The sequence below is a fragment of the Hipposideros armiger genome, unplaced genomic scaffold (genome assembly GCF_001890085.2).
Source record: "Hipposideros armiger isolate ML-2016 unplaced genomic scaffold, ASM189008v1 scaffold_11, whole genome shotgun sequence".
Lineage (NCBI taxonomy): Eukaryota > Metazoa > Chordata > Mammalia > Chiroptera > Hipposideridae > Hipposideros > Hipposideros armiger.
In genome coordinates, this window is record NW_017731361.1 from 3953650 (window position 1) to 3978175 (window position 24526).

Here is a 24526-nt window from a genome sequence, read left to right on the forward strand (position 1 = left end):
GGAAGGCAAGAACAGAAAAAAAAGGACGTAAATTGAAAAAATCAAACAGAAACAAATAGCAATATGGTATTATTAACTCAAATGGATTAAATACATTGCAGTGTGAAAAGATTAAGATCATCAGACTGAATTTACAAAACACACACTATATATGTACTGCTTTCAAGAAACACACTTTACATAAAGACACAAATGTTAAGGGTGAAATAGTGAAAGAAGATACACTCACCAAAAGAAAGCCGGTGTAACTATACTTATAAGAGATAAAGATTCATCTCTAATAATGCTACTGCATTGAACACACATTTCATAACGATAAAGGGTCAACCCACAAGGAAGATATAATTCTAAATATAAATACAGCAATAATTTAGTTTCAAACTACAGAAAGTAAAAAACTGAACTAAAAATAGAAAAGAGCAAATCCATAACCAGAGTGGAAGAATTAAGACTCCTTTATACAGTAACTAACAAAACAAGCAACAAAAACTTGGAAAGGATATAGAAAATCTGAATGCATCTAACAAACTTGACCTAATTGACATATTAGAACAATGCACGCAACAATAACAAATTACATTTTTTCATATGAACATAGCGCAGTTACCAAAATTCACCACATGCTGGGTAAAAGCAAGCCTCAACAAATTTCAAAGGACACAAATAATTCAAAGTGTGTTCTCTGACCACAGCAGTATTAAACTGGAAATCAGTAAAAAAATAACTAAAAAATTTCCAACTATTTAGATATTGAGTAAATATCTAAATAACTCTGGAGTCAGGTGAGAAATCACAAACGATATAAAAAATATTTTCAACAGAACAAAATCAGCGTGTTATATCGAACATATGGGACAAACAGAAAACAAAATAAGATGGTAGATTTAAACCCAAATATTTCAGTAATTATGTCAAATGTAAACAGACTATATGCTTCAGTTAAGACCAATACTGTCATCTGGATTTTTTTAAAAAAAGAGTCTAAGTATACACTGTTCTGATAAGAGAAACATCAAGAATAAGGGTAGAGAAAGGATAAAAACTATAAAGTTACACCAGGCAAGTTCTACTAAAAGAAAATTGATGAAGTTACATTAATATCAGACAAAATAGTCTTCCAGGCAACGAAAAGCACTGAAGGCAGAGACACAGTACAATGATAAAAGTTTTAGTTCATCAAGAAAATATAAGAATTTAGAATTTGTATGTACCTAATAACATTATATATTTGTATATTAAGATATATAAAGGACCAAAAACATACAATCTGAATCTAATCATGAAGACACATTATATAAATCCAAACTGAGGGATATTCTACAAACTAACTGGTCTGTACTTTTCAAAAAGGTCAAGGTCATGAAAGAGAAAGACCAAGGAATGGTAATGAGGAGCCTGACTCCTTTTTCTGATGATAGACTCTTGACAGCTGTTAAGCCTCACCTCTCCCTTTTCCCCTTGTGTCCCACCTATGGGCAAACTAATACAAAAGTCTTAGTGCTCCTCCTTTGATGCCCATAGGAGATACAAACTATGCAAGGTCTATTTGCAGGAACTCTTACCCTGGCTGCACCCTCAAACACAATAAAAACCTAGGCCAGTCTCCTTTCCTTGTCCTCTCAAGCCATTTCAAACCTGCTCTTCCCAGAGATCTCAATTATGTAAGTTAGTAAACCTTCTCATACCCTCTTGGTGTGTGTGTGGGGAAGGTGTCATCAATCTCAACATCCAAACCAAATACTGAGTAGGGGTCCACGTGCCTTTGCAGGTGACCATTACAGGAATTACTCTCAGTTAAAGAAGACTAAAGGACAATTGAAGGCAATGCATGGGCCAGGATTTTTTCTGTGAAGAACATCAAAATCTAAAGATCAGATTCAATAACAATACTACATTAGTGTTAATTTCCTAATTTTCATAATTATACTGTGGTATGGACCTGTTATTAGGAAATGCACTGAAGGATAAAGAGGCATCAGATCTGTAACTTACCCTCAAATGGCTCAAGAAAAAAATGACACACACACAAGTATGTACACATATACACTTAGAAAAGAATAAGGCAAATGTGGTAAAATGTTAACATCTCAGGAATGCAGTGAAGTATTTGCAGGAAATTTTTTTTATTACTCTAGCAACTTTTCCATAAATCTGAAATTATGTTGATATAAAAATTTTTAAATAAAGCAAAAACTGAAAGAATTACAATGCTAAATCCACAAAGTGGGATGTTTTAAACATTTCTCTCAGTAACTGATTAAAAAAAAGCAAACAAAAAGGATATAGAAAATTTAAACAACACAATTAACAAACAGAAACTAATGGAGATATAGAGAACACTTAATGCAACTGAAGAACATAGAAATGCTTTTAAAGTGCATATAGAACAGTCACAATATAACAATATGTGGAGCCATAAGGAAAACTCCACATTACAGAAACTACATTATGGGAATACAATCACAAAATCCATATTATGGGAAACACCACAGAACAAATGATATAGTTTTTACAAAAAATGAATTTCAAGGAGAAGAAAAAGAGGAAGAACCTATAGATTAAGAGAGACAAATAAGACATTTAAAAACACAGTCAAATGGGCTGGCCGAGTGGCTCAGTTGGTTAAGAGCTCGCTCAAGAGTGCAAGCTCTGAGCAACAGCGGTTCGAGTCCCAGCCCGAGCTGAGCAGCCGCTGAGCTGCCAACAGGTGGCAGGATGGCTCAGCTAAAAAACCAAAACAAAAACAAACAAAATGAGAAACTTTTCTATATATTAATAGTAAACTTAATTTCCACCTCAAGACTTCATTTCGCCTGGTGGAACAAATGTGTTCTTTGGTCATTCAGGGTGAATTCTGTCAAATCATGCTGATTCGCTGTCAATTCCAGGTTTCTCCTTTCTCGCCTCTTTATCTGAATTCTTAGTATTTTACATGAAGTCCAGGCAGCGGGAGGCCAGGGCACCAGCTGCTAGAAAGTCACCTCTCCATGAGGATATCTCCTGTGCTGTCCTTAATCCTGTGTGGTCTCCAGCTGCATCCACTATGGGTTCTTCCTGTTCAAGTAGGCAGCCCTCACAGGTCGGCTGTTTCTTGTCTGCATTTTATTGCTTGGTGAGGCTGCCTCAGCTTTTTACCCTAGACAACCCAAACAGGTATTTCTACTCAGTGGCACCAGCCTTCCACTGGTGTGCGGCAGAATGTTAGACCTAGCTGCTTGCCTGAGCCCACAGGGTACNAGAGTGCAAGCTCTGAGCAACAGCGGTTCGAGTCCCAGCCCGAGCTGAGCAGCCGCTGAGCTGCCAACAGGTGGCAGGATGGCTCAGCTAAAAAAAAAAAAAAGAATTATCTAATAAAAAGAATCAATTAGGCTTGGTGTAAACAGATATTGAATTCTAATTAGATTTGTGTTTCAAAGTGGTATGAGTTAGCAATTCTGACAGAACTCACATGTATTGTTGGAGTGAGCAAACAAATATGTTGTGGATAATGGGAGTCAGGTAAAAGGAAACTATGGTGTTAGAAGTCAGGCTAGTGGTTACTCTGGATCAGAGGTGGGAGGAATAAGTGATTGGTTATAAGTGAAGTGAGTACAAGGAGTTTCCAGTTCTTAGTAATGTTCTGTTTCTCGACCTGGGTGTTGATTTCACAGATGTAAATTTCATTTTTAATTTTGTGCAAATTCACTGACTCACACACGATTTGTACACTTCAACCTGAAATACAGAAACACACACACACACACACACACACACACACACACTCACTTCTGATTATAATATAAATGCTATATATACAGTACAGGCAATGACTACAAGGGAACATGGACAAATTAAAATAGTTTGACTTTGTGCTCACTTCGGCAGCACATATACTAAAATAGTTTGATTTGTTAATGTAGTGAGATAATGTAATTATGAGTACATTTTTAAAGCTGTCGCCTACCAGGGAACTGTGAGAAAGGGAAGACAAGCATGGATCTGGATACCACCTATAATATTTTCATATCCTTAGACAGCTGGCTCTGCTTCAGCTCTGAAACTGGACTGGGGGAGGGAGGGACCCCACTGACAACCAGCAGCAGATTAAACAGTCAAATGTAGAACCCATAGGCTACTCCCATTAGCAGTTGTCCCAGACCTGTTATAGGAATTGTGCATTAACTCAGCATATAATTATTATATAATAGTACTCAACATATAACCTTATCAATGCTTGGGTTCCAGCCCCCATTTTTGCCAGAGCAAGGATGCAGAAATGGGTACAGACAGTATACCTTAGCACAGGGGGGGAAAAAGGAGACTATTATTTGCAAATGACTGTGATTCTCTGCTGACAAGAGCAGAAAAGAGACCCTTATCAGTCAGCTCTCTGGTAGGAACGTATGTCAGTGCCAGGGTCCACGTTCCTAGCTGCTGCAGCCCTGACCTCTTCGGCAGATTCTAAGCACTTTTGCTAATGGGAACTACAGCTTACAAACTGGTACACAGCCAACCTAGTCTCCAAGGACCAGGCTTTCTGAGTGCCCTGTCAGCCTTGCCAAAAAGTCAGACCCTGCGACTTCCCTTCTGTAACCTGTGCCTGCCCCAGGAGCACAGGAACAGACTGCCTGCTGTGGCTGCTGAAAGTCAGAGTCACTGACCCATTTCGGAAGGGGGAGAATAAGTATCAAGCAAGAGCTTTCATCTCATCATCTGCATCTAAGTCAGTCTCAGGGGTAATCTCCAAAAAGGTCAAGGGGAAGAGAGGGGATGTTACAGTGTTGAAGCCATGAAAGAATTTTCAAACGTGCCCGCCCCCAACATTATATATTTTTTTCTTTCTGTAAAATAGCCTATGAAGGCTGCCTGCCAATGAAGCAAAAATACAGCGGTTTGGAGACAAAGCTGAAGATCTGGGATCATCCTAGGGATGTAGCTATGACAGCAGGTAAATCCGATGTCCTAAAGCTTAAAAGCTCTCCTTTAATTCCCAGGAAAGAGCATGGTCCACTTCTACCATGTTCTCTGTTGAAAGCAGTCTGCAAACTTTTCGAAAAGCTTTGGGTAACGGGCTATAATGTTGGGAGAAACAAACCACTCTCCTATTAAGAGACTCCAGCCCTTTCTCCCTTCACTTCCTCTCCCATCACCTCTGGGGAAATACTCAAGATGGGAGGCTCTGCTCTATGAAGAAGAGAAGTCTGGTCCTGTATCTTCTCAGTCCTAACCTGAAATCCTTCCTTATTTCCTTAAGAAATTTAGTCTATAAATAAATTGCAAGATAAAAAAATAAGAGAGACAGCATAAGCTGGAGAGGGAAACGTAGAGACACCAACCAACTGCAATGTATAGAATTTACCTGGCTCTGATTCGGCTAAATAAACCATTAAACAAAAAAACAAAAAACAAACAAAACACTGCTGTGAGTTAATTTAAGAAACTAACACGATATCTAATGAAATTCATTTTAAATGTGACAACGGTAATTCTTTTTTAAAAAAGTCCTTACTTTTGGATATACATTCTGAACTACATAAGTATTAAAACATATGACTATGACATACTTTAAAATAACTGGGGTGGCGAGGGGGCTAATGCAGATATATAAACAAGACTGGCTATGAGTTAAGTTTTTAAACTAGGTGATGGAGACATAGATATTCATACTATTCTCTCATACTATTTTATATGTGTGTGTGCGCGCACGCGCGCGCGCGTTTTACTTTTTCCAAAAATAAAAACCTTTTTTAAAGTTAGACTGAGTCATTAGCCATCTAACTCTTCTCAGACAACTGAATGCAAAGGCCTTTTCTTCTTAGCTGAGCCTGTAATTGAGACTCCCAGCCTAAACATCTCTAACAAAAAACACCTAAACCCAGGTTTGGAGTCTCTGTGAGGCAGAGGGGATGCCCTGCATGCTGTCTCAGAAACCAGACCCTGTCACTATTCATAGGTGTCCAGTGGCCAGTCATCACTTTGTTCTTTGCTCAGCTGGCAGGGGCTGGCTGCATCGATTGCTCAGGATGCAGGCAGCCTGCAGCAAGGTAAGTCCCTTGTGAACCAGTGCTGAGTAAAGGAGTCTGTGGCCCAGCCTCAGCCTGACTCCCTCCCTCTGCCAGTCAGGCCCCTCCCTTGCCGCACTCTTTTTTTCCTGCGTCATAAACACAAAATGGAGTTAGCTGGTAGCAAAAACAATCTGTCTAAAATGGCTGAATGCAGCAGGGAGTGTCAGGCAATAAAGCGAAGGGAAAGGGCACCCCCTGCTGTCCAACAGAGGGACCCTAGATTTCTTTCTTCACTATTTTTGAACAGGTCAAAAGAATCAATCCTACAGAGTCCAAGCTAATTTTGTCATGAATCTTGATACCCATATGTTGAATTCTAAAATCAGAGAATAGAAATTGAAGCACAAAAAGGAAAAATAATTTTCAGCCTCTAAAGACAGAAAAGAGTCAAGGCACAAAGTCAGAGGCCTGAGTCGCAGTTATTGCTTGGGTATGACTATAATAGTAACAGTTTCTAAGGGCCCACAGAACGGAAGGGAGGTCCTTCTTAGCACAGAATGCCCCAACTTCAGTAATGAGCTAAAGGCCCTGGGGGTCCCACAGCTACAGCCATCACTTCCCCAGGAATTCCTGTAGCAGGCTTCTCCCAATGAAGACCACAAACAGGAAATGTAGGCGTAGGGAGTTGGCCGACATCCTGGAAACAAAGTTCTTAAAGAATTGCAGGTGGGGAGTGAGTAAGTAGGGTAGGAAAAAGGATTTTGGTATCTAAGGTCAGTTACATCTGCAGGGCTGAAAGATTCAGGCTGAGCTACAAAGCAACTCCACCTAACCTTAATTCTCACTTGCTTACTCAGGGCCACATGCTACTTGCTCTGCCCAAGATGAAGCCTGCAGCATTTGTCCCTATTCTGCAGGCAACACCCTGCATAATCTTATGTTATATCTCCCTTGAGTAATCCAAGTGCCTTATGACTAAAAGAGAACTCATGAGAAAGGCAGAAAAAGAAACATGTTGAAAATTCTATGGGTACAAGTCACCAGTGGTTTCCGCTACTTAAATGAGGCAGCAAAAGGTCTAGAAAGTGAGATAATTGCATACAACACATATGAGCACAGAATTAAAATAGGAAGTTTTTTTAAAAAAGTAGAATCTTGGTGCCACTACAGTTCTCTCTGAAGAAACAGGGTCTTTGTGGAAGAGTCCTAGATCCCCCCCCCCCCCCGCAGCATATCTGACTGATTAGAACACTTAGTAAGATCCCCAGGAAATAACCACAAACTTTCTGTGAGGGTTAACAGCTCTGGAATCACGAAATCCATGCAGCATCCAGTAAGTGATGGTGATTAAGCCCTACACGAGCTCTCTGACTCTGGCAAGAGGGTCCTGTCATGTGCTACTACAGGAAGGTGCTCACGTGGAAAATTTCTACTTTATATTCTTCATAGCTGTAATACACGAAAGAAAAATTCAGCACCTCAAAGCCATTCATAGGTATGCATCGTATGAGGGGAAAAACAGATAAATAGTGTGTCAAATGAACAGCTACCTGGTTACCTGCCCAAAGGTTACCAGATTCCCACCACTGGCCTCTTGGCCAAAACACACACCCATCTCCTAAATCCCACAGAATTACACTATCATGATGTGTAAGCTGTGAGAAGGGATGGAGCAAACTGGCAGAAATGGACAAACCTGAAGGACAAGAACAAAGCCAGACAGAATCCCAAAAGTGACAAGAACTAAGTGCTGAGAGTTAGGAAGAAGAGGGCAAATGGGAGGCTGGCTGCAAAGGCAGCAGAAAAGCAGTATTAGCAATCTGGGCAGTTCACACAGCATGGATCACGCAGCCAATATAGTCACTGGGCTTCTCGCAGCCACTTTCCCAGCACACCCAGGAAGATGACTCAATAAGGGAGTGCTAAGGAAGGCATCAGCTTCAGAGATGAGGGTGGGTAGGGACTTGAAGGACAGGCACTGCCCTGAGCAAGTCAGCTAAGGAGTAGGACAGGTTTATTCAAGGGACCTGTGAGGCCAGAGGGCAAGAAAAAAGGCATGATACTAAGGTACTAGGAATACAGCCTTCTCCTTTCTGAAAAATGGATCAGGATCTAAATAAGGTCCACACACTGCAACTGGCTGACATATTTTTACATTCTCTTTTCATCTACATATTCCCCTTGATCTCATTTTTTTACCTTGAGATCTATTTTTTGAAGAAATCAGGACACTGGTTACTGGTGAAAGCAAAGCGTGCTGGAGCCCAGCCATGCCAGTCCTTAGAAGCAGGCACCCAGGATTCTGCGCCTCTTCTTGCACCCCCTTTCACTAAGTGAGGGATTCTGAGCCCAACAGACCTGGACTCCAGTTCTGGCTTGGTATTTACTTGTTATGAGATCTTAATAAGCAAAGGACATATTAATTCTGTACTTCATGTTTCTCAGTTGTAAAATGAAGATAATACCTATTAGGCAGCATTGTTTTAATAATTAGAAATAATAGGTGATAACCCCCTATCACAGTCTCTGCCATTAATAGGTAGTCTTAAATAAGACAGAATGAGAAGGCAAAATTCTTCTATCTGTCTCTAAGTGCTTGAAGCAGTTTTAATCTGTTCTGTCTCGCCCCCATACACCTAAATACTGAATAAACTGCAGATTTCTAAGCCATTCTCAGTAACAAAGGGTCCTAGAAATACTCTCCATTTTAGTCAGGGTATTGGGGGTTGGGGGGAAGTGACAGTGTAAAAGTGTAACAAAGAGAACAGATGGAATAAACACCCAGCCCCCGGCTGGAGCCTGCAGTCGCAGCTGCTGGCTTTCGTCATCCTGGTTTTTTCCCTTCTTTGTTCCTAAGGTAGAAGGCCAGGAAAGGGTGGCGAGAGAGGAGGGAGATGGGGTGGGGATCAGGGCAGGACCATCGTCACTGTTACTGAAAGTCACCTGATGTTCTCCTCCAATCCCTAGTCTCTGACATCACAATCTGGAACCTGAGCCAAAATAGCTCAACTGCGCACACCCCGTGGCTGAAAAGAAAACTGCAAGCACACTAGGGATGTAAGACTGGGAACAGAAGGACACTCTTCTTGAAAGGATTTTAGCAGTTTTTCTTGCCCAGAAGAAATTTACACACACACACACACACACACACACACACACACACCTAATTGAATAGATACAAAGAAAAAAGTCACTGACTCTAAGAACAGAGTTGGGATCACTGTAGAATCCGAAGGGAAGAATGATTGCACCTCGTCTTGCATACATGGGGTTACCAATGCCCTTCTGTTGTATGACAGGGGTTCCCTTACCCAAGAAGAACACATAGCTTTTTCAGTTGGCATCTGATTTTTCAACAGGCTGCGATCATTACGGAGAGTGAAGTAAAAGATGCTGTTGCCTGCTTTGTAGAACTGAATATTATTAGCATCTGCTCTGCAGACATTAATTTGTCAGGTCCAAGTACTTCTAGAAATTCCCTTTTCAAGCATCCTGGGCCCTGGCAAATTTCTTTCTTAACCTTTTGTTCTTCCCATCATAAAAATAAGATGACCACATTATAGAAAAATTGAAGAAAAAACAATCTAGCATCCTAACAAAATCTGTTAGTTTTCTGGTAATATACCCTTCCAGTCTTTTACTTCTGCATTTTTTTCTGTAAAACACAACTGCAGTAAGGTTATATACATAATTGTTTCCTGCTTTTCCCGCCTCACATTGTATCATGAGCATTCTTCCAAACTGCTTCAAAGGCGATGGGACAGTTACTGGGTACTAAGCTCTAGAGCAGGGGTTCTCAACCTTTCACAGGGGTCGCCTAAGACCATTGGAAAACACATATTTTCGATTGTCTTAGGAACCGAGACACTGCTCCTCTATCTGTCTCCAGGCCCACATGCAGATACGCCCACATACGAGTACCCAGCGACCCCTGTGAAAGGGTCGTTCGACCCCCAAAGGGGTCGCGACCCACAGGTTGAGAACCGCTGCTCTAGAGCAATTACCTCCAGAACAAAAACGGAGAAGGAAGCAAGAGAAAAATGAGGTAGGTCACCCTTTTCCCTTGAAGACCATACCTCTTTATGGAGTAGTGTCCCTATGCTAGTGATACAAAACTCTGCTCCGCTTCAGAGTATAATGCTCCAGTGAACTAGCTAGAGGCCTGGAAGTCCCCTTAGCAGAACTTTTTAAAGTCTTTCGTCCCCATACCACAAAGGCTGAGAGGCTCTAGAATGAGTTGCTGTATTTTTATCGAGTTGCTGTGGTTAACTAACTGTTTAGTCGTGACCTAAGAGAGTTTGCAGGGAAAACAGAACAAAAGGACATATGTGCATGCTAAGACGCAGTTAGATCAAATGGATTATTGCAGCTACTGTTTCAAAAAAGGACAGGTTACTTCATTATTACATTTTTGTTTTATCCTAGTATTCATTATAAAAGTAATGAATGCAAATTGAAATTTTAGCATTTTTTTATAATAAGGAAGATCTCTATGTACTGATATGATAAATCTTTAGAATATAGGAGATTTAGAACAGTGTACGATAGCTCGCTACCTTTTGGTAAAGGGAGGAAAGAGAAGAATCTGTATTGGTACTTGCTTATAATTGCATTTTTTAAAAAACACTGATAATCAAGAAACTAATAAAATGGTTACTTCTAGAAGGGAGAGAAGGGGGAAGGATGGGATGGATGAACACAAGGGTGGGAAACAGACTTTTTATACCATCTTGACTCCTGAACTTCCTACAGTACCTTTCCAGAAAAACAGATAATAGAGAAGCAGAAAGAAAAACCCCAGAGGCAACACTGTGTGGTAGAGATACCCTTAGTACTCCTTGAAAACTAGTCTACCACTTCATGTTTGGAGAGAAATTGGTCCCCTATCAGCAGAAAAGTTCAGATCCAATAATTCCAAAGGGTGTAAGCGCTCCTCAGAACAGTGCTTTTTCCTTGAGACAGCAGTTTTGGGCTCCAGTTGGTAGCCAAGGAGCACTGGGTCACTTTTCTGCTTACCCCAAAGCCTAGCTCTGCTCTGAAATTTCCTGGAGATCCCAATTCTTCCTCCTAATCACGTCTCTGATCCTTACCAACTCTAGATCCCCATGCTGAGAGAGTAACCAAACTTGAACAAAAGTTATGTCTGCCCAGCTGCAACACTCTTTATCGTGATCTGGACCTCCTTCACCTTTGTGGTACAAGCCTGACAGACCTCTGATCATCTGCCCTCTATCCATTCTCTCCAACCTAGTCAGTCTCTAGGTGGTTCCCAGCTACCTCACTGACTGCAGAGGACTTCCTTCACGACATCCTTCTAAGATACCTCTCAAGACCTTGCTGGGAAGGTGGCAAAAAAAGAATTTCGTAGAAACAAGTGCCTCTGAAGTTGAGTCTCCAAAATGTTAGCAGTCAATGGACAACGTTAAATTATTTCCTAAGTGATCTTGTATGAGTTTCATAAAAACAAAGATAATACTGTACAATACCTACTCTGCTTCTCCAGTCCTTGTAACTTGGACTCTCTGGACCTTTAATAAGCTCCTCATGTAATCCTTACCCACACTAAAGATTGGGAATTACTGGTGGAAACAGACAGTTAAGTACAGGGACCGACTGCACCAAGATGACAGAAATTCAGGCAATAATGATCTCCTACAAGATGGTTTAAGTCTCAAACAATGCTATTTAAAAGGACGTTTTTGTCAGAAATCAAATCTGGAATCTGCAGGTAATGATGGATAGTATCTTGGGTTTAAAAGATACTGTTTCAGTCTATGTGTGTCTAGAATAGTAATATAGGCACACTAAAGTGGAAATAGCTAGTAAGAGGCTCTAAAACAGATTATCTTGGGATAATTAGGAGTTAAAAAATGACATAGAAGGGTTGACTGTAAAAACCTTTCTGTACCAGCAGATTCTACCCAAAGCAGGCCAGGGGAATTCCCCGAAGGAAATAAATTCAGTTCAGTATCTCTGGGAAATTATCAGTATGTAATCAGTAGGTAGCTCTATTATGAGCTTGAAGTAGCTATTCCATAGAAAGTGAGACAGAGATGGGATTATGAAGGTGTCTATAATGGGGTTACAAATATATTTATAATGAACTATCAAGCTGGTAAAATACAATCCTCTTTTTAAACACTCTGAAAGGAAGGCTATGCTTTCTTGAAGCTATTACACTAAAACAAAAACAAAAACATTCTTCAGCCCCTGGACCCCAAAACTGCTCCTATTATAAAGACACAAAATGGTTTTAGTTTTGCTGAAGACTGGCCTTATTAATGTGCATTAACACTTATCAGGTGTTAACATCTGTTTCAGGAACATGGCAGTATGTTTCCAAGTCAGAAGTTTTGTTTAATTCTATGATACTTCTAAATTGATATTTAAATAAATTCAGCAGATGGGGGAAAAAAAATACTAGCTGTGCAGAACAAGATCCTTTAGTAAAAGAGCAAGTCCTCCAAATGAATTTCCTGACGGCTAGAGGGCAGCATACCTTGCAGTTTGTATTTGAGAATAACAGAGGCTGCCTCTCTCTAACGTGATTGCATCACTAACAGACGTAACAATGACACATCTAAAATAGAAGAGATCCATGTGCCATCTGGTGGCGAAAAGGAGAAAGAGCACAATGCAGATATATCAAATTCCTCCAGTTTAGAGGGAATTAAAGTTTAATTATCTTTATCTGATGACACCCTTCCTTAAATCTCCACCAGTAAATGGAAAAATGAGAATGAAACTCAGGCCAGAACAAACAAAACACCATACAAACTTTTTAAAAAGCTGTCAAAACAAAAGAATTTGGAGTAACAGATAATAAATACCAAAGACAACTTATGCAAGAAAAAATAAAATCTATAACAACAGAACCAGAAGTTTAAAACTGAAAGGTATCTCTAGGTTCATCTATCTCATTTTACAGATGAAGAAAGCGTCAAGGCATGAAGGAAAATCTCTGGTGCAATCTCATTCGTGGTCAGATTACAACAAGATACCACTTTTCCTCTATCAGACATTATGATAAATAATTTATTTTTGGTGGAAATGTAAACTGGTACAATCCTATATCTCATAATTTAAGTCCCAAAATTTTATTTTTAAAAATTGTGCAGAAATACAAGTATGAAGAGATAAATATAAAATCATGTTTCCTGCAGCGTGGCTTAGAATATAAAAAACTGGTAACAAATTCTCAGTAAGGGGTCAGTTGTATAAAACTGTATTATTCTTTGGAATACAACTATCCATGTAGTGATATCAAGACATGCTGAAACATGTTAAGCAAAATGCAGAACAGTATATATACACCATATGGGATCACACAGATTATATGAAAAATACATGTATATCCTGACATTTCTGTAATTTTATCTTTTAATTCAACTGTCCTTAATTTTCCAGTAAGGTTCTATTTGAAAATTTCCCACATTTTCTCACCTGAATTAAAAGAGAAAAGGAACTTACCCATTTCTTTATTAGAATAACATATGCCTATTAAAGGTATGATTAACCACAGTCACTCTGTGGGGAAAGGGAAAGGTTTTTGTAAGTTTATATTTTCAGTATTCTATACATTTGATGAAATGAGGATATCACCTTAATCTGGGAACTGGCTTTAGACAGGACCACGGTAACAGAGAGGAAGACACAGAAAGTGGGCAAAAGTAATGGTGGAAATCTATGGATGTTGAAACAATCTTCTGTGAATCTCAGTGAAGCAAAAAGAAAACATCTTTAACTGAGAATGAAGATGAGGGGGTGTTGGGCTTTGGAGGAAAAAAAAGGTACGAAGTAATCATTTAGGAGAGTAGAAACTGAATGGACTATTGGGTTGTTGGAAAAGTCACGACGCATTTTTGCAATGAAAAACATAGAAAATATACGTCATGACTTTTCTGACAACCCAACAGAATTTTTTAACATCTGATTGCCTGGCAGCATCAAGGGCCAAGCAACACTGCAAACTGCACGGAGGAGAGCCAGGAGAAAGAACGCCAGTGAGGCAGGAGAAAGAGTAAGAGCACTTGGTGTCCTGAAAGCCAAGTGAAGAAAGTGAATCAGGAGGGCCAGCTGTATGTTTTTCTCTATCCATGTTCACTTGTCCAGCTACAGGTGCAGGGTGGATAGACAGATGGAATTAACTTGGACTGTGGTCTGGCCAATCAAGGATGCTGAAATGAGAGGTAATGAAACAAAACAAAACAAGGGAGTGATTATTATAATGATTAACCATGGAATTTTAGCTGAGGAGGAGAATGATGTCATCAACGGGGCAAAGGACAGTGAAAGGTGATGGGATAAATGAACTGGAAGTCCCAGTGGGACTGAAGGATTGCTGGGGTCAGGGTACCCAACAGTGAGGTAAAAGGATGTAGGTGGTATGAAGCCGAGATTGTGGGAAGGCTGCAGTCACTGGTTCCTGACCATAAGACAGAACAGGCGAGGTAGGGTAGAGGACAAGACCCCTGGAAAAGAACAATTCAAGGAATTGCGAAGTCAGAAAATTGGTAGGATCATGATCCTTTGCATAAAAATTGCTAAGAATTAAGACAGAAGCAGTACTGGAGCACTGCGGAGAGTGGCCAGGAGCTAAACTGGTTCAGAGACAAAAAGGAGTTAACTAGGGGTGTTAGTAGATTAAAGCACAAAAAGGGGAAGTGGATGATATTATTTGATGTTATGAGATTCAAAATTGGGTTTTTAGGAAAGAGAGGTGGAGTGATCTGAAAGCGGCAGTGAAGAACAAAGAGGACATCTACACCCTCTCCAGGTCCACTGGGTGAGGTTTATGGGAGGAAAAAACCACCACCGCATGAGAAGAAAAGAGGGAAAGTTGTGCTGAAGGAAAACCAGGTCTGTTAGAGCAACAAGGTGAAGTTGATGACAGGAGATTTTGCTAGTGTTGGATCATGAGTTCCAGAGGGCACAGTGGACAGGTTTCAAGAGTTTGGGTCAGATGACAGGTGGAGACAGAATAGGAGACACACAGAACCTTATGGGATTCGAGTATCGGAGATGAGGATGACCTGGGAGTCTGGGGTTTCCTGTACTGAGTGATGTAAACCAAGATAAATGGCATGATATTAGATCCAGTGGATTCAAGGCAAATAATGATGGCAAGGTTGGGAACATAAAGGGGTATGTGAAGGGGTAGTTTAGGTTCTTTTCTATACACCACTGATGATGGGCAGATCACAACCCAGAGATGTGGTACTTATTCCATGTGCAAGATTCCTCATAGCCACATGATAGGGGTAGATTTATGTTTTTAAATCACATGGAGTACTATCTGCTATTATGGAAACTCTCAACTTCTTTGTGCTAATAATCTGACCGTATTCAAAACCCAAGAGAAGTCAGTAAATAAAAGACAACAATTTCAACAAATGTTCACTTGAATAGCACCTCTAGTCCTAATTCCACACACTTGAGAGGAGGTAGGAACTGATGAAACAGACATCTTTCTGCCAAAAGGCTCCCTGAGTAAGATGCAGTATGTTGAGCTCTTTAAAAATCTTGTTTCTAGAGGTTAAAGTTGCATAAACTAAAGATTCACTAGGACCTTTCCGGATAAAGATCCGACTGGGTGAGTGCCACCTAGTGGACAGAAGAGGATCATAGGGAAAAGGAAAAAGACCCTTGGATCCCCTTTGGGAAAGAGGGGGTTGCCTCCCCACCACAGGGTCATGTTGAAGCCAGAACCACAAAAGTTCTGAGAGAACAACAGACAGGTAAACCTACCCACTGCTGCCCACAGTTCTGACTTGTGGGCCAACAGCACAGACCTTGGGATCTGGAACCGCATAGTCATCTCCTAACTAGAATACTTGTTTATGTCATTGTTTATGAAGCTCTCAGCTCTTGGTCAAAATCTTCTTTTGTTGCCAGTGTTCTTTCTAAATGACTGCCATTCACCACTTGGAGAACCGTTTTGATGCTCCCAGTTCCCACAATGCACCTCATACTTAGACAGAGAGATGATCTAGTGCTACATATTGTCCACTGCACATCTACTAAAGGGGCTTAGCTTGTGGATCTTACAGGTCCAAAAGGTTTTTGGAAGGAAGAAACAACTCTAAAAAAGAAAAAAACGCCACTGTACTTGGAACAGCAATTATCACTTACCACACTATGTTTCAAAAGGTAATGGTTTTAATGTGATCATATCAACAAGTCAGAAGGAAAAGCAGAAAGAAAACTAATTATCTTCTACTTACAGTGACCTGAGGCCACCACAGTGATGAAAATATTCCTAGGAGAAGATTAAAAAAATTAATACTGAACATGTTCCCAAGGAATTCAAGAAGCAGAGCCAACAAAGAGACCATTCTAAAAGACTTCTTAGTGATCACCATAAGGAAAGTGAGAAAGTGGAAAAGGACTAGAAATTTTATAGCACTGCCTATCGAATCTGAATTCAAAATAGTCTCTTGGCAATGAATAAATTGACTAAGTAAATTCCTGATTTATAGGAAGTCCAGAGTTCAGAACAAAATCCTTGAGAGAGAACCTGTAGTATAAATTTGAGGACCGTTCCTCTCTCTCAGAAAAAGGCACACATCTTGAACCTTAGAGCAGCAGTGGCTGGGGACCTTTGACTATCGGAGGCAATTGTAAAGAGTGAGGTGGATGTTTTCTTTGCTGTCCATTCTTGGTGGAGCCAGTAGGTACACGGGAGCTTTCGGGCAGCAAAAAAATATAAGGGGGATACAGCCATGTTTAACAAACAGCAGAGTTGTGTTTAGCAAGTGAGAAAGGAAATAATGCAATATTATGAAAACGTAGTGTGCAAATAACTTCCTCATCAAGACTGGCAACTAGTGAGCTAAAATCATCTAAGCAGGGCTTCTACTAGAACTGGATAAGCATGCCTTATTTCTTCAACTGGACTTGTTTTGTTACAGTTGAATATACTGTAATCAGAACATGGCTCCTTTTCTTCAGCCCTAAATATCCAGTATCTTACTTTTCCAGCGACTTACTTTCCCTAACCTAATGTTGTTCCTTTTTTATACTCCTAAGAGTCACTGCCAACTCAAGGACATTTGTGCCTGAATGAAGTGGCTGGCTGCGGAAGCCAGCGTATCCCCTTCTTCTCGCCTCTGTCTGGATTTAGGCTTTCAGAAGCTCTTGGGGCAAGGACATACACTTCTGAGAAGCAGAGGGCTACAGCAAGGTCTGTGGAGTCACATAGTCGAGTATGAACCCTGGCTCTGGCACTTACTATATGGCCTTGAAAAAGTTTTTAACCCATGCCTCAATTTTTTCATTTGGAAGATGGAATATTTTACAGAGTAATAATGAGTGTTTATTTATCATTCAGTGATATCATCAAGAGGGGAGCGCCCTTCTAGTCACTAGATAGGATGCTGCCCAATTCATGAATTGCTAAACAAAGCCAATAAAAAAATTGTATCATCAATATTAAGGCTATGAATGAGAGACTTAGTAACTGAAACTGAACTTACCAACTTGAAGAAAAAATTAAGGGGGAAAGTTCTGAAATATTATACCAGACAAGTTTAATGAAAGCACCAGAAGCAAAGCAAACCTTGCTTTCATACTGATGAGATCTGGGTCCTCTGAATCCTCACGTCTGAAATTTCTAGAGCTTGACATTCCTTACCTGATAAAAACGTAGACTCTAAGAAGCCCAGAGTCTTTTTTACTCAAGTGTTATTTTGGGGCATGTTGTGAGGAAGGAGGCCACTTAGGAACAGTCTGTATTGAGTATGTCAGACTGAGCACCAAGTGAGGGGGGATCAAAGGTGCATCAGGAAAGAAAAGACAAGCTGGTTACCCCAATCACAGTATACATGGCACTGGGTCCATATGCAACACTTCTATCTGCCACTTGATGCCCATGCATATGATATCAGAGCAACTATTTTGTCCTGAAGAAACACACCTTAAAACAAGCCCCTTCAAATACTGCTTGCATCGCCATAGATTTACAGAGTTAACTCAAAGGGAAAGAAAGCAAGAAAATGTAGAAGGAAAAAAATTAACAAAACAACACTGAAGTCAGTAAAACTGAAAATCCCAAGAAGAAATTATTTTTTTAAAGGGTGTTTGTTCCTTGGGGGAAAATGATTGAAAAAATATAGATGAGGCATGGTTGACAAGAAGCAGGAAGGCTTTGTTGCATCTGAATGTTACAGATAATTTAGAGTTGGGTAAACAGTTAAGTACTTATGACTATAGTTGACAGGAAAAAAAAATCTCTTTCAGGAATTTCTTAAAATAATCGATTAAGATTTAGGCTGTTGGGAAAATTGCTCATGATTTCATAATTTCTGGGAACACCTTCTGTAACGCTTCCTAAAGAAAAGATGGGAAAATTAAGACAGTGTGCCAATTTAACACCTGAAAGTCCTAACTAAAAGTAAAGATATTTAAGGACTAGAATAAAATAAAGACTAATTAGAAATTTGCTTCATCAAAATAACAGCAATCTACTAGTGATGATTACTACAAGGAAATCAGTACTGCCACTAAAACTAAATTGACAAATTCATCCTTACTCTTTTCAGATTAAGATACAGAGACTTCTAAGAATAATTCAAGAAAGAAAAAAAAAAGCCAAAGCTGTAAGGAAGTTAGGACCTTCAATGAATAGAAAGTAGTTTCCAGGGCTGAAGTTGAAAGCTGAAGGAGCATTAACAAGTTTGATTACACTGTTGAAAATAAAAAAGATGAGATAAGGTCTTGCTTAGGTATTTTAAAATACTACATACCAATTCACAGTGGGAATATAATGCCAAGGAAAACTACTAAACTGCAGAAAACCCCACTATAATCAATGGTAACACAAATGTATAGGATGAAAAGGATGGGGACAGAAGAGGGGGAGAAGGGACCCTGCCAGTGTACATTTGCGGTGGCATTAAGAGCCCAGTCACAAGAAAGGAACTTACACCAGAAGTCAGCACAGGGATAGATTCTGTGAACTTACAAACCAGCAAATCATTTGACTTTGATTTTCACTGTCAACTGGTCTTTGTTGATGTACTAGAGTAGTCTAAGTGGTCATTAGCACAACATTTTTAACTAAGAGGGGAGAAGTAATTCCCTGAGCTGGACTTTAGTACAGAAGGTGACAGTTCTCTTAGAGGAAAAGGCCACTTTGACCTGAAAGCTAGGGCAACAGGACAGGCCTGAGCACTGTGATCTTACACTTCTAGATACACACATGTAAGGCCACCAAAGGCACCGAGCAATCTGTTAGGCTCCTTATTAGAACCAAGTGTAGCCTGGTCCCTTAAGGAACCTTAAGATCACTTAAGGAAAAACATAATATCTTTAAAAATGCTTATTGGGGCGGCTGAGTGGCTCAGTTGGTTAGAGCGCAAGCTCTGAGCAACAGGGTTGCCAATTTGATTCCCACGTGGGCCAGTAAGCTGCACCCTCCGCAACTAGATTGAAGACAATGACTCGAGCTGAGGTGCCAGTGGGCCAACAGATGGCTCAGTTGGTTAGAATATGTGCTCTTAACAACAAGGTTGCCAGTCGACTCCCGCATGGGATGGTGGGCTGTGCCCCCCGCAGCTAGACTGAAAACGGCGACTGGACTTGGGAGCTGAGCTGCGCCCTCCACAACTAAGATTGAAGGACAACAACTTAACTTGGAGCTGATGGATCCTGGGAAAAAACACACTGTTCCCCAATAAAGTTAAAAAAATAATAATAAATTTAATAAATAAATAAATAAAATAAAAATGCTTATTTACTGGGCAAGGGGTGGGGGGAGATGCGAGATGCTCCAAAGTTGTGCTTAGTTTTCATCACTAGGGTCATAATAAACCTCTAAATAAACAAAAAAGCTAGAAGAGATGGAAATATAAAATTATCAGAAGGCATATTAAAGGGGCACAAAATCCACGAGAATTAGGAAGTGAAGAAAGAAGAAGGAAAAATAGATCCGCTCTTCTAAAATAAAGGGAAAGATATGAAGATGAAGAAGAAAAGCAAGAATTTATATGAAAAAAAGGACCAGAAGACTCCTGGATCCGGTCATATAGTCTTGGGTGAGCTACCTAACTATTCAGCTCATATACGTATTTTACAGGAGTGGAGATAACACACATCCTGTCTATATCATAAGGCTACTTTGCAGGTCCAATAGGGTAATGTTATGTTAAAGAACTTTGAAAATTGTAAAACCCACACAAATGTAAGATAATGGTATTATTACTTAAGTTGTCCCTCACCTTCCAAAGAAAGGATAAGTATATGCTACCTTCAACTTCAACTTACTTTTCTTCCCTGTCAGCTAACATCATAGCTACTGGTCCTTCTGTACTCTTAAAAAAAAAAAAAAACCAGCAAGAGAAATCAACCCCCTGATCTCTAGTCTCAGTTTTCTAAAGAGAAATTCCTTTATATCTGTTTCATTTTTTTCTCTAATATTCAAAAGACCCAACTAAAAGGCTCTTCTGTATTCTTACCTTTTGAGGCTGCAGGAGCATAGGACCAGGAAGGAGGAAGCGTCCGATATTGGTAAGAAATGGAAAAAAGGAATCACATGTGGTTAACTGTCACTGTAGATAGTCACTCAACCACCTGACCTATTAAAGACTCTGCCCAACCCTTATCAATTATGCATGTAGATCTGGAGCTAGCTAGCACCTTAAAGGCAATGCCAGAATCGGTTCAAGAGTATCATCAAAATATGCTCAGGCTGAACTCTGTCACTTTAATCTCATATTCCCACCTGTTAAGAAATAAAATACCTATAGACAGAAAAACTGGGGGGGTCTGGGGGAACCCCTACATGCAACAGTTCTCTTATCCAAACCCAGCATCCCCAGAGTATAAAAACATCTTATTTTCTTCCGAATAGGAAATGCTATCTCTCTTCAACCTTCACTCAGGGAAGGGAAAGGAATGGGAAACCCACTTAAAGGATATTCTAAGTTCTATGCTGGCCCTTTGCATGAAAGAAAAAGGAACTCACTCTTGGTCTGGGCAGAGAAGGCATGAGTAAGTTTGGCGAAAAGTTCACTGTTCTCAAAGCGGTCTTCCTTCACTTTTGTCCAGAAGCAGTCCTGGGAAAGGTCCTCAGCGACAAACTATGGATACAAGCAGGGTGTTAAGAGTTAAAGCTGAGCTCTGTACTTTCCATCCCATAAAACTGATTAAGATGCAAGAGGTGGCTGGTGGATATTAGCAATGTCATGCTGGAGTCAGGCTGACTTGAGACACAGAGACAGCTGTGCTCTTCCTGGTGGGCTCAGCAGGAGAGGGTTACAGTTTGTTTACTGATAATTATTCAAGAACTAGATGTAGTTATGCTACATATCCTCCTTCTAACCTCAAATCCTCTAGTTTTAGAAGCATTTAGGCTTTATTTCACATCTTCCCTTGTTCTGCATTATGTATTTTCCCATCAATTTATCTAACTGTGACAAATGCATTCATTTTATGAACAAATCCCTGAACTCCTTTAACTTGGTTTCTGGAAGCAAAAGGCTGATGCAGAACCCTAGGGGTCTCAAACACATAGTGAGAACAATACTGGGCCATGCAAACATATCCTGTGTAGTTACTGGAAGAGGGAGGTAGGGGGACTGTATCCATGAATCCAGGACTTTAGGTCAGTAAAATTATCAGTACCTTGAAGACTGATGAAATGACTATTATCAAACAATATGTTACCCTGGCCCTCATATCCTCAAAGGCCCCAAATACTAATTTAAGTTTAGGTTTTGTAGCAGCATATAGGGCTCAAAAAAACTCTCCAAAGTGATGTCTAGCATACAGGAGATGCCTAATATCTGCTGAATACACATAAGCATGAGTGGCACTTGAAGACAGACAGATGTGAGCTACAAGAAAGGGAAACCCCTAGGCTGGCTGAGTGGTGCGTTGGTTAAGAGTTGGCTTGGGACACCAGCTCTGAGCAACAGGGCCCGGGTTCGGATCCCACATGGGCCAGTGACGCTGTGCCCTCTACAGCTAAGATGGTGAACAACAGCTCGAATTGGAGCTGGGCTGTTGTGAGTCGCCGGCGACAGCATAGGCTGCAGTGGAGCTGCAATGGGCTGCTGTAAAAAGCACTGAGGGGCTGGCAGCTGCCGTGAGAGGCCGTCCAGGGCCCAGCAACCGATCTGCCTCATCCAGGAAGAGAGCAACGATTAATACCAACATGGGTCAGTGAAGCAACGTGCTCCACAACTAGACTGAAGAACAAAATGACAGCAACTTGTCTGTTCCCCTTCCCTGATTCCCCAATGCTGTTCCTCTCCCTCAATTTCCCAATTAAAAAAATCTTTAAAAAAAAAAGAAAGGGAAACCCAACCATGTACAAAATACAAAGTAGGAAAGTGAGATGGTTTCTTAATATATACTAATAAAGAAATGGACAGAAAGTCTCACCTTGGACCAGTTTGGCCTCCGGAGCTGCACCTCTGGCTTATAAAGCTTCTTTGGGGTTAATCCATATGGCAGAACTGGGGCTGCAGGAACTCCAAATCCAAAAGGGGGAGGTGGAGGCATACCCATTCCAGGTGGAGGTGGAGGAATGCCAGGGCCTCCAGGAAATGGAGGAGGTGGGGGGATTCCAGGACCACCAGGAGGAGGGGGAGGGGGAGGTGGTATTCCTGGTCCTCCAGGCAAGGGAGGAGGTGGGGGGATGCCAGCAATCCCAGGCAAAGGGGGAGGTGGAGGGATTGCAGTACTCCCAGGCAAAGGAGGGGGTGGGGGAATGGCAGCACCCCCAGGTAAAGGAGGAGGTGGGGGGATCGCAGGCAAAGGAGGGGGTGGGGGGATGGCAGCACTCCCAGGCAAAGGAGGGGGTGGGGGAATGGCAGCACCCCCAGGTAAAGGAGGAGGTGGGGGGATGGCAGGGAAAGGAGAGGGTGGGGAGATGTAAACACCCCCAGGTAAAGGAGGGGGAGGTGGTGGAGGAGGAATAGTACCAGCCCCTGAAAGAGGTGGTTGGGGGGGTATGCTAACCCCTCCTGCTTCGGTTGGGGTTGGAATAACAGTGCCAGAGTCACCAGGTAAAGGAGGGGCAGGGGGAACAGTAGCACTGCTGGGAGGGGCTACAGCAGTAACTGCAGCAGAGAGAGCAGCCATTTCTTTCTTGGCATCTTCCAGTTCCTTGGACAGCTTGGCAACCTAGAGAAACAACATCAATGGGAGTTTACTTCTCACTCCACTTCAGGGACAACTGGGGCTAGAAGGGACCTGCGAAATTACTTAATCCCAATGTTTCATTTTATACATGAATGGAGTGAAAGACGTCAGACATGATATGATTCACCTAAAGTCACATAGCTATTCAGTGGCAAGCCAAAAGTAGAGTCCAAGTCTTTATGTTCTTAGCTCAGCATGCTTCGCATTAAAAACACAACTTTAACCTTTATGGTAAACTCTCTCTTTGATCAGAAAATGCAAAGATTAAGTAAATCAAGTATTCTAGTTACATAATTAACACATGTGCTATACAGGTAATTATATAACAACATAAGTGATCAAGTTATCAGATATCACAGATCATTTAAATATTTACAACTGCAGAGAGTGCATGTGGGGCTAAATCTGCCCAGAGATGACTGAAATAAAAAAAAATTTTAAATGAGCAAATATGAGAATAGTTTATTTAGTTTCGAATCCTAAATTTATTAGAAGACTATTATCTTTATTTCTGGGTAGTACTGTTACTCATTTTATTCTTTATGTTGTTCCATGTTTTTAAAATTTTCCATTTTATGTATTATTTACTGCCAAAATAAAACAAACAAACAAAATAAGAGCAACAAATAAAAAAATTTTTTTTAATACGCACTTTCTAACAATTGGGTTGTCAGAAAAGTCATGACGCAATTTTGCAACGAAAAACAGAAAAATACGTCATGACTTTTCTGACAACCCAACAGATTACCTATTAGTAGCTGAACCCTCTCTAGGAGTAAGACAACTCCTGCTCTAAGACAGGCTCATCCTGAGGCTGCTGATGGCAGTTACAGGTCACTGCCTTCCCTGCTCAGACGTTACCTCTCCTGTGAGCTGAGACACCTCTGCTTCCAGGTCCTGTTTCTCTGTGGCAATTTTTTGCTTTTCAGAATCTAAATTATCCTTTTCTCCATGAAGGTCCCGGAGCTTCTGCTCAAAGTCACTTTCCATCTTTTTCATTTCCACCTGTAGCTCATGTCGTGCTGTTAACTCTACGTCCAGCTAAAGGAGAAAGAAATCAAGCCCCCAGTAAGTTCTCCATCTCAGCAAGAAGCACAATGTTATTCCCCATAATTTACTGTTTTGTGCCAATCTTTGATCTATAGAGCTCATTGACCCAGGGAATGCCTGGAAAAAAATAGCACCATGATTTTGACCTTAAAATCAAGGTTAAATAAGGGGGCATCCAGGCACCATTTCCACAGTCTCTATTTTTGGAGTTATAATTAAAAAAATAAAAAACTAAGAGTTTAAAGACATTTAACCAAGAAAGCCATGGTAGTCTCTATGATCAAAGCCTATCAATCACAGTAGGAGTCTTTAACAATTGAAAAGAAAAAAGAGAATTCAGACATATT

At 40.7% G+C, this 24526-nt stretch overlaps 1 protein-coding gene across 2 annotated transcripts in view; it reads right to left on the reverse strand.

Annotated features, from left to right (window-relative positions):
* DIAPH1 (diaphanous related formin 1) overlaps window positions 1-24526 on the reverse strand; it is a 96188-nt gene that overhangs the window by 31979 nt on the left and 39683 nt on the right. For both annotated transcript variants that reach the window (XM_019662930.1, XM_019662938.1), the window contains 4 exons: window positions 23991-24170; window positions 22368-23111; window positions 20947-21061; window positions 20438-20446 (listed from right to left, as the gene is read on the reverse strand). In XM_019662930.1, coding sequence (XP_019518475.1) covers window positions 20438-20446; window positions 20947-21061; window positions 22368-23111; window positions 23991-24170 — 1048 coding nt within the window. The remainder of the gene's footprint in view (window positions 1-20437; window positions 20447-20946; window positions 21062-22367; window positions 23112-23990; window positions 24171-24526) is intronic.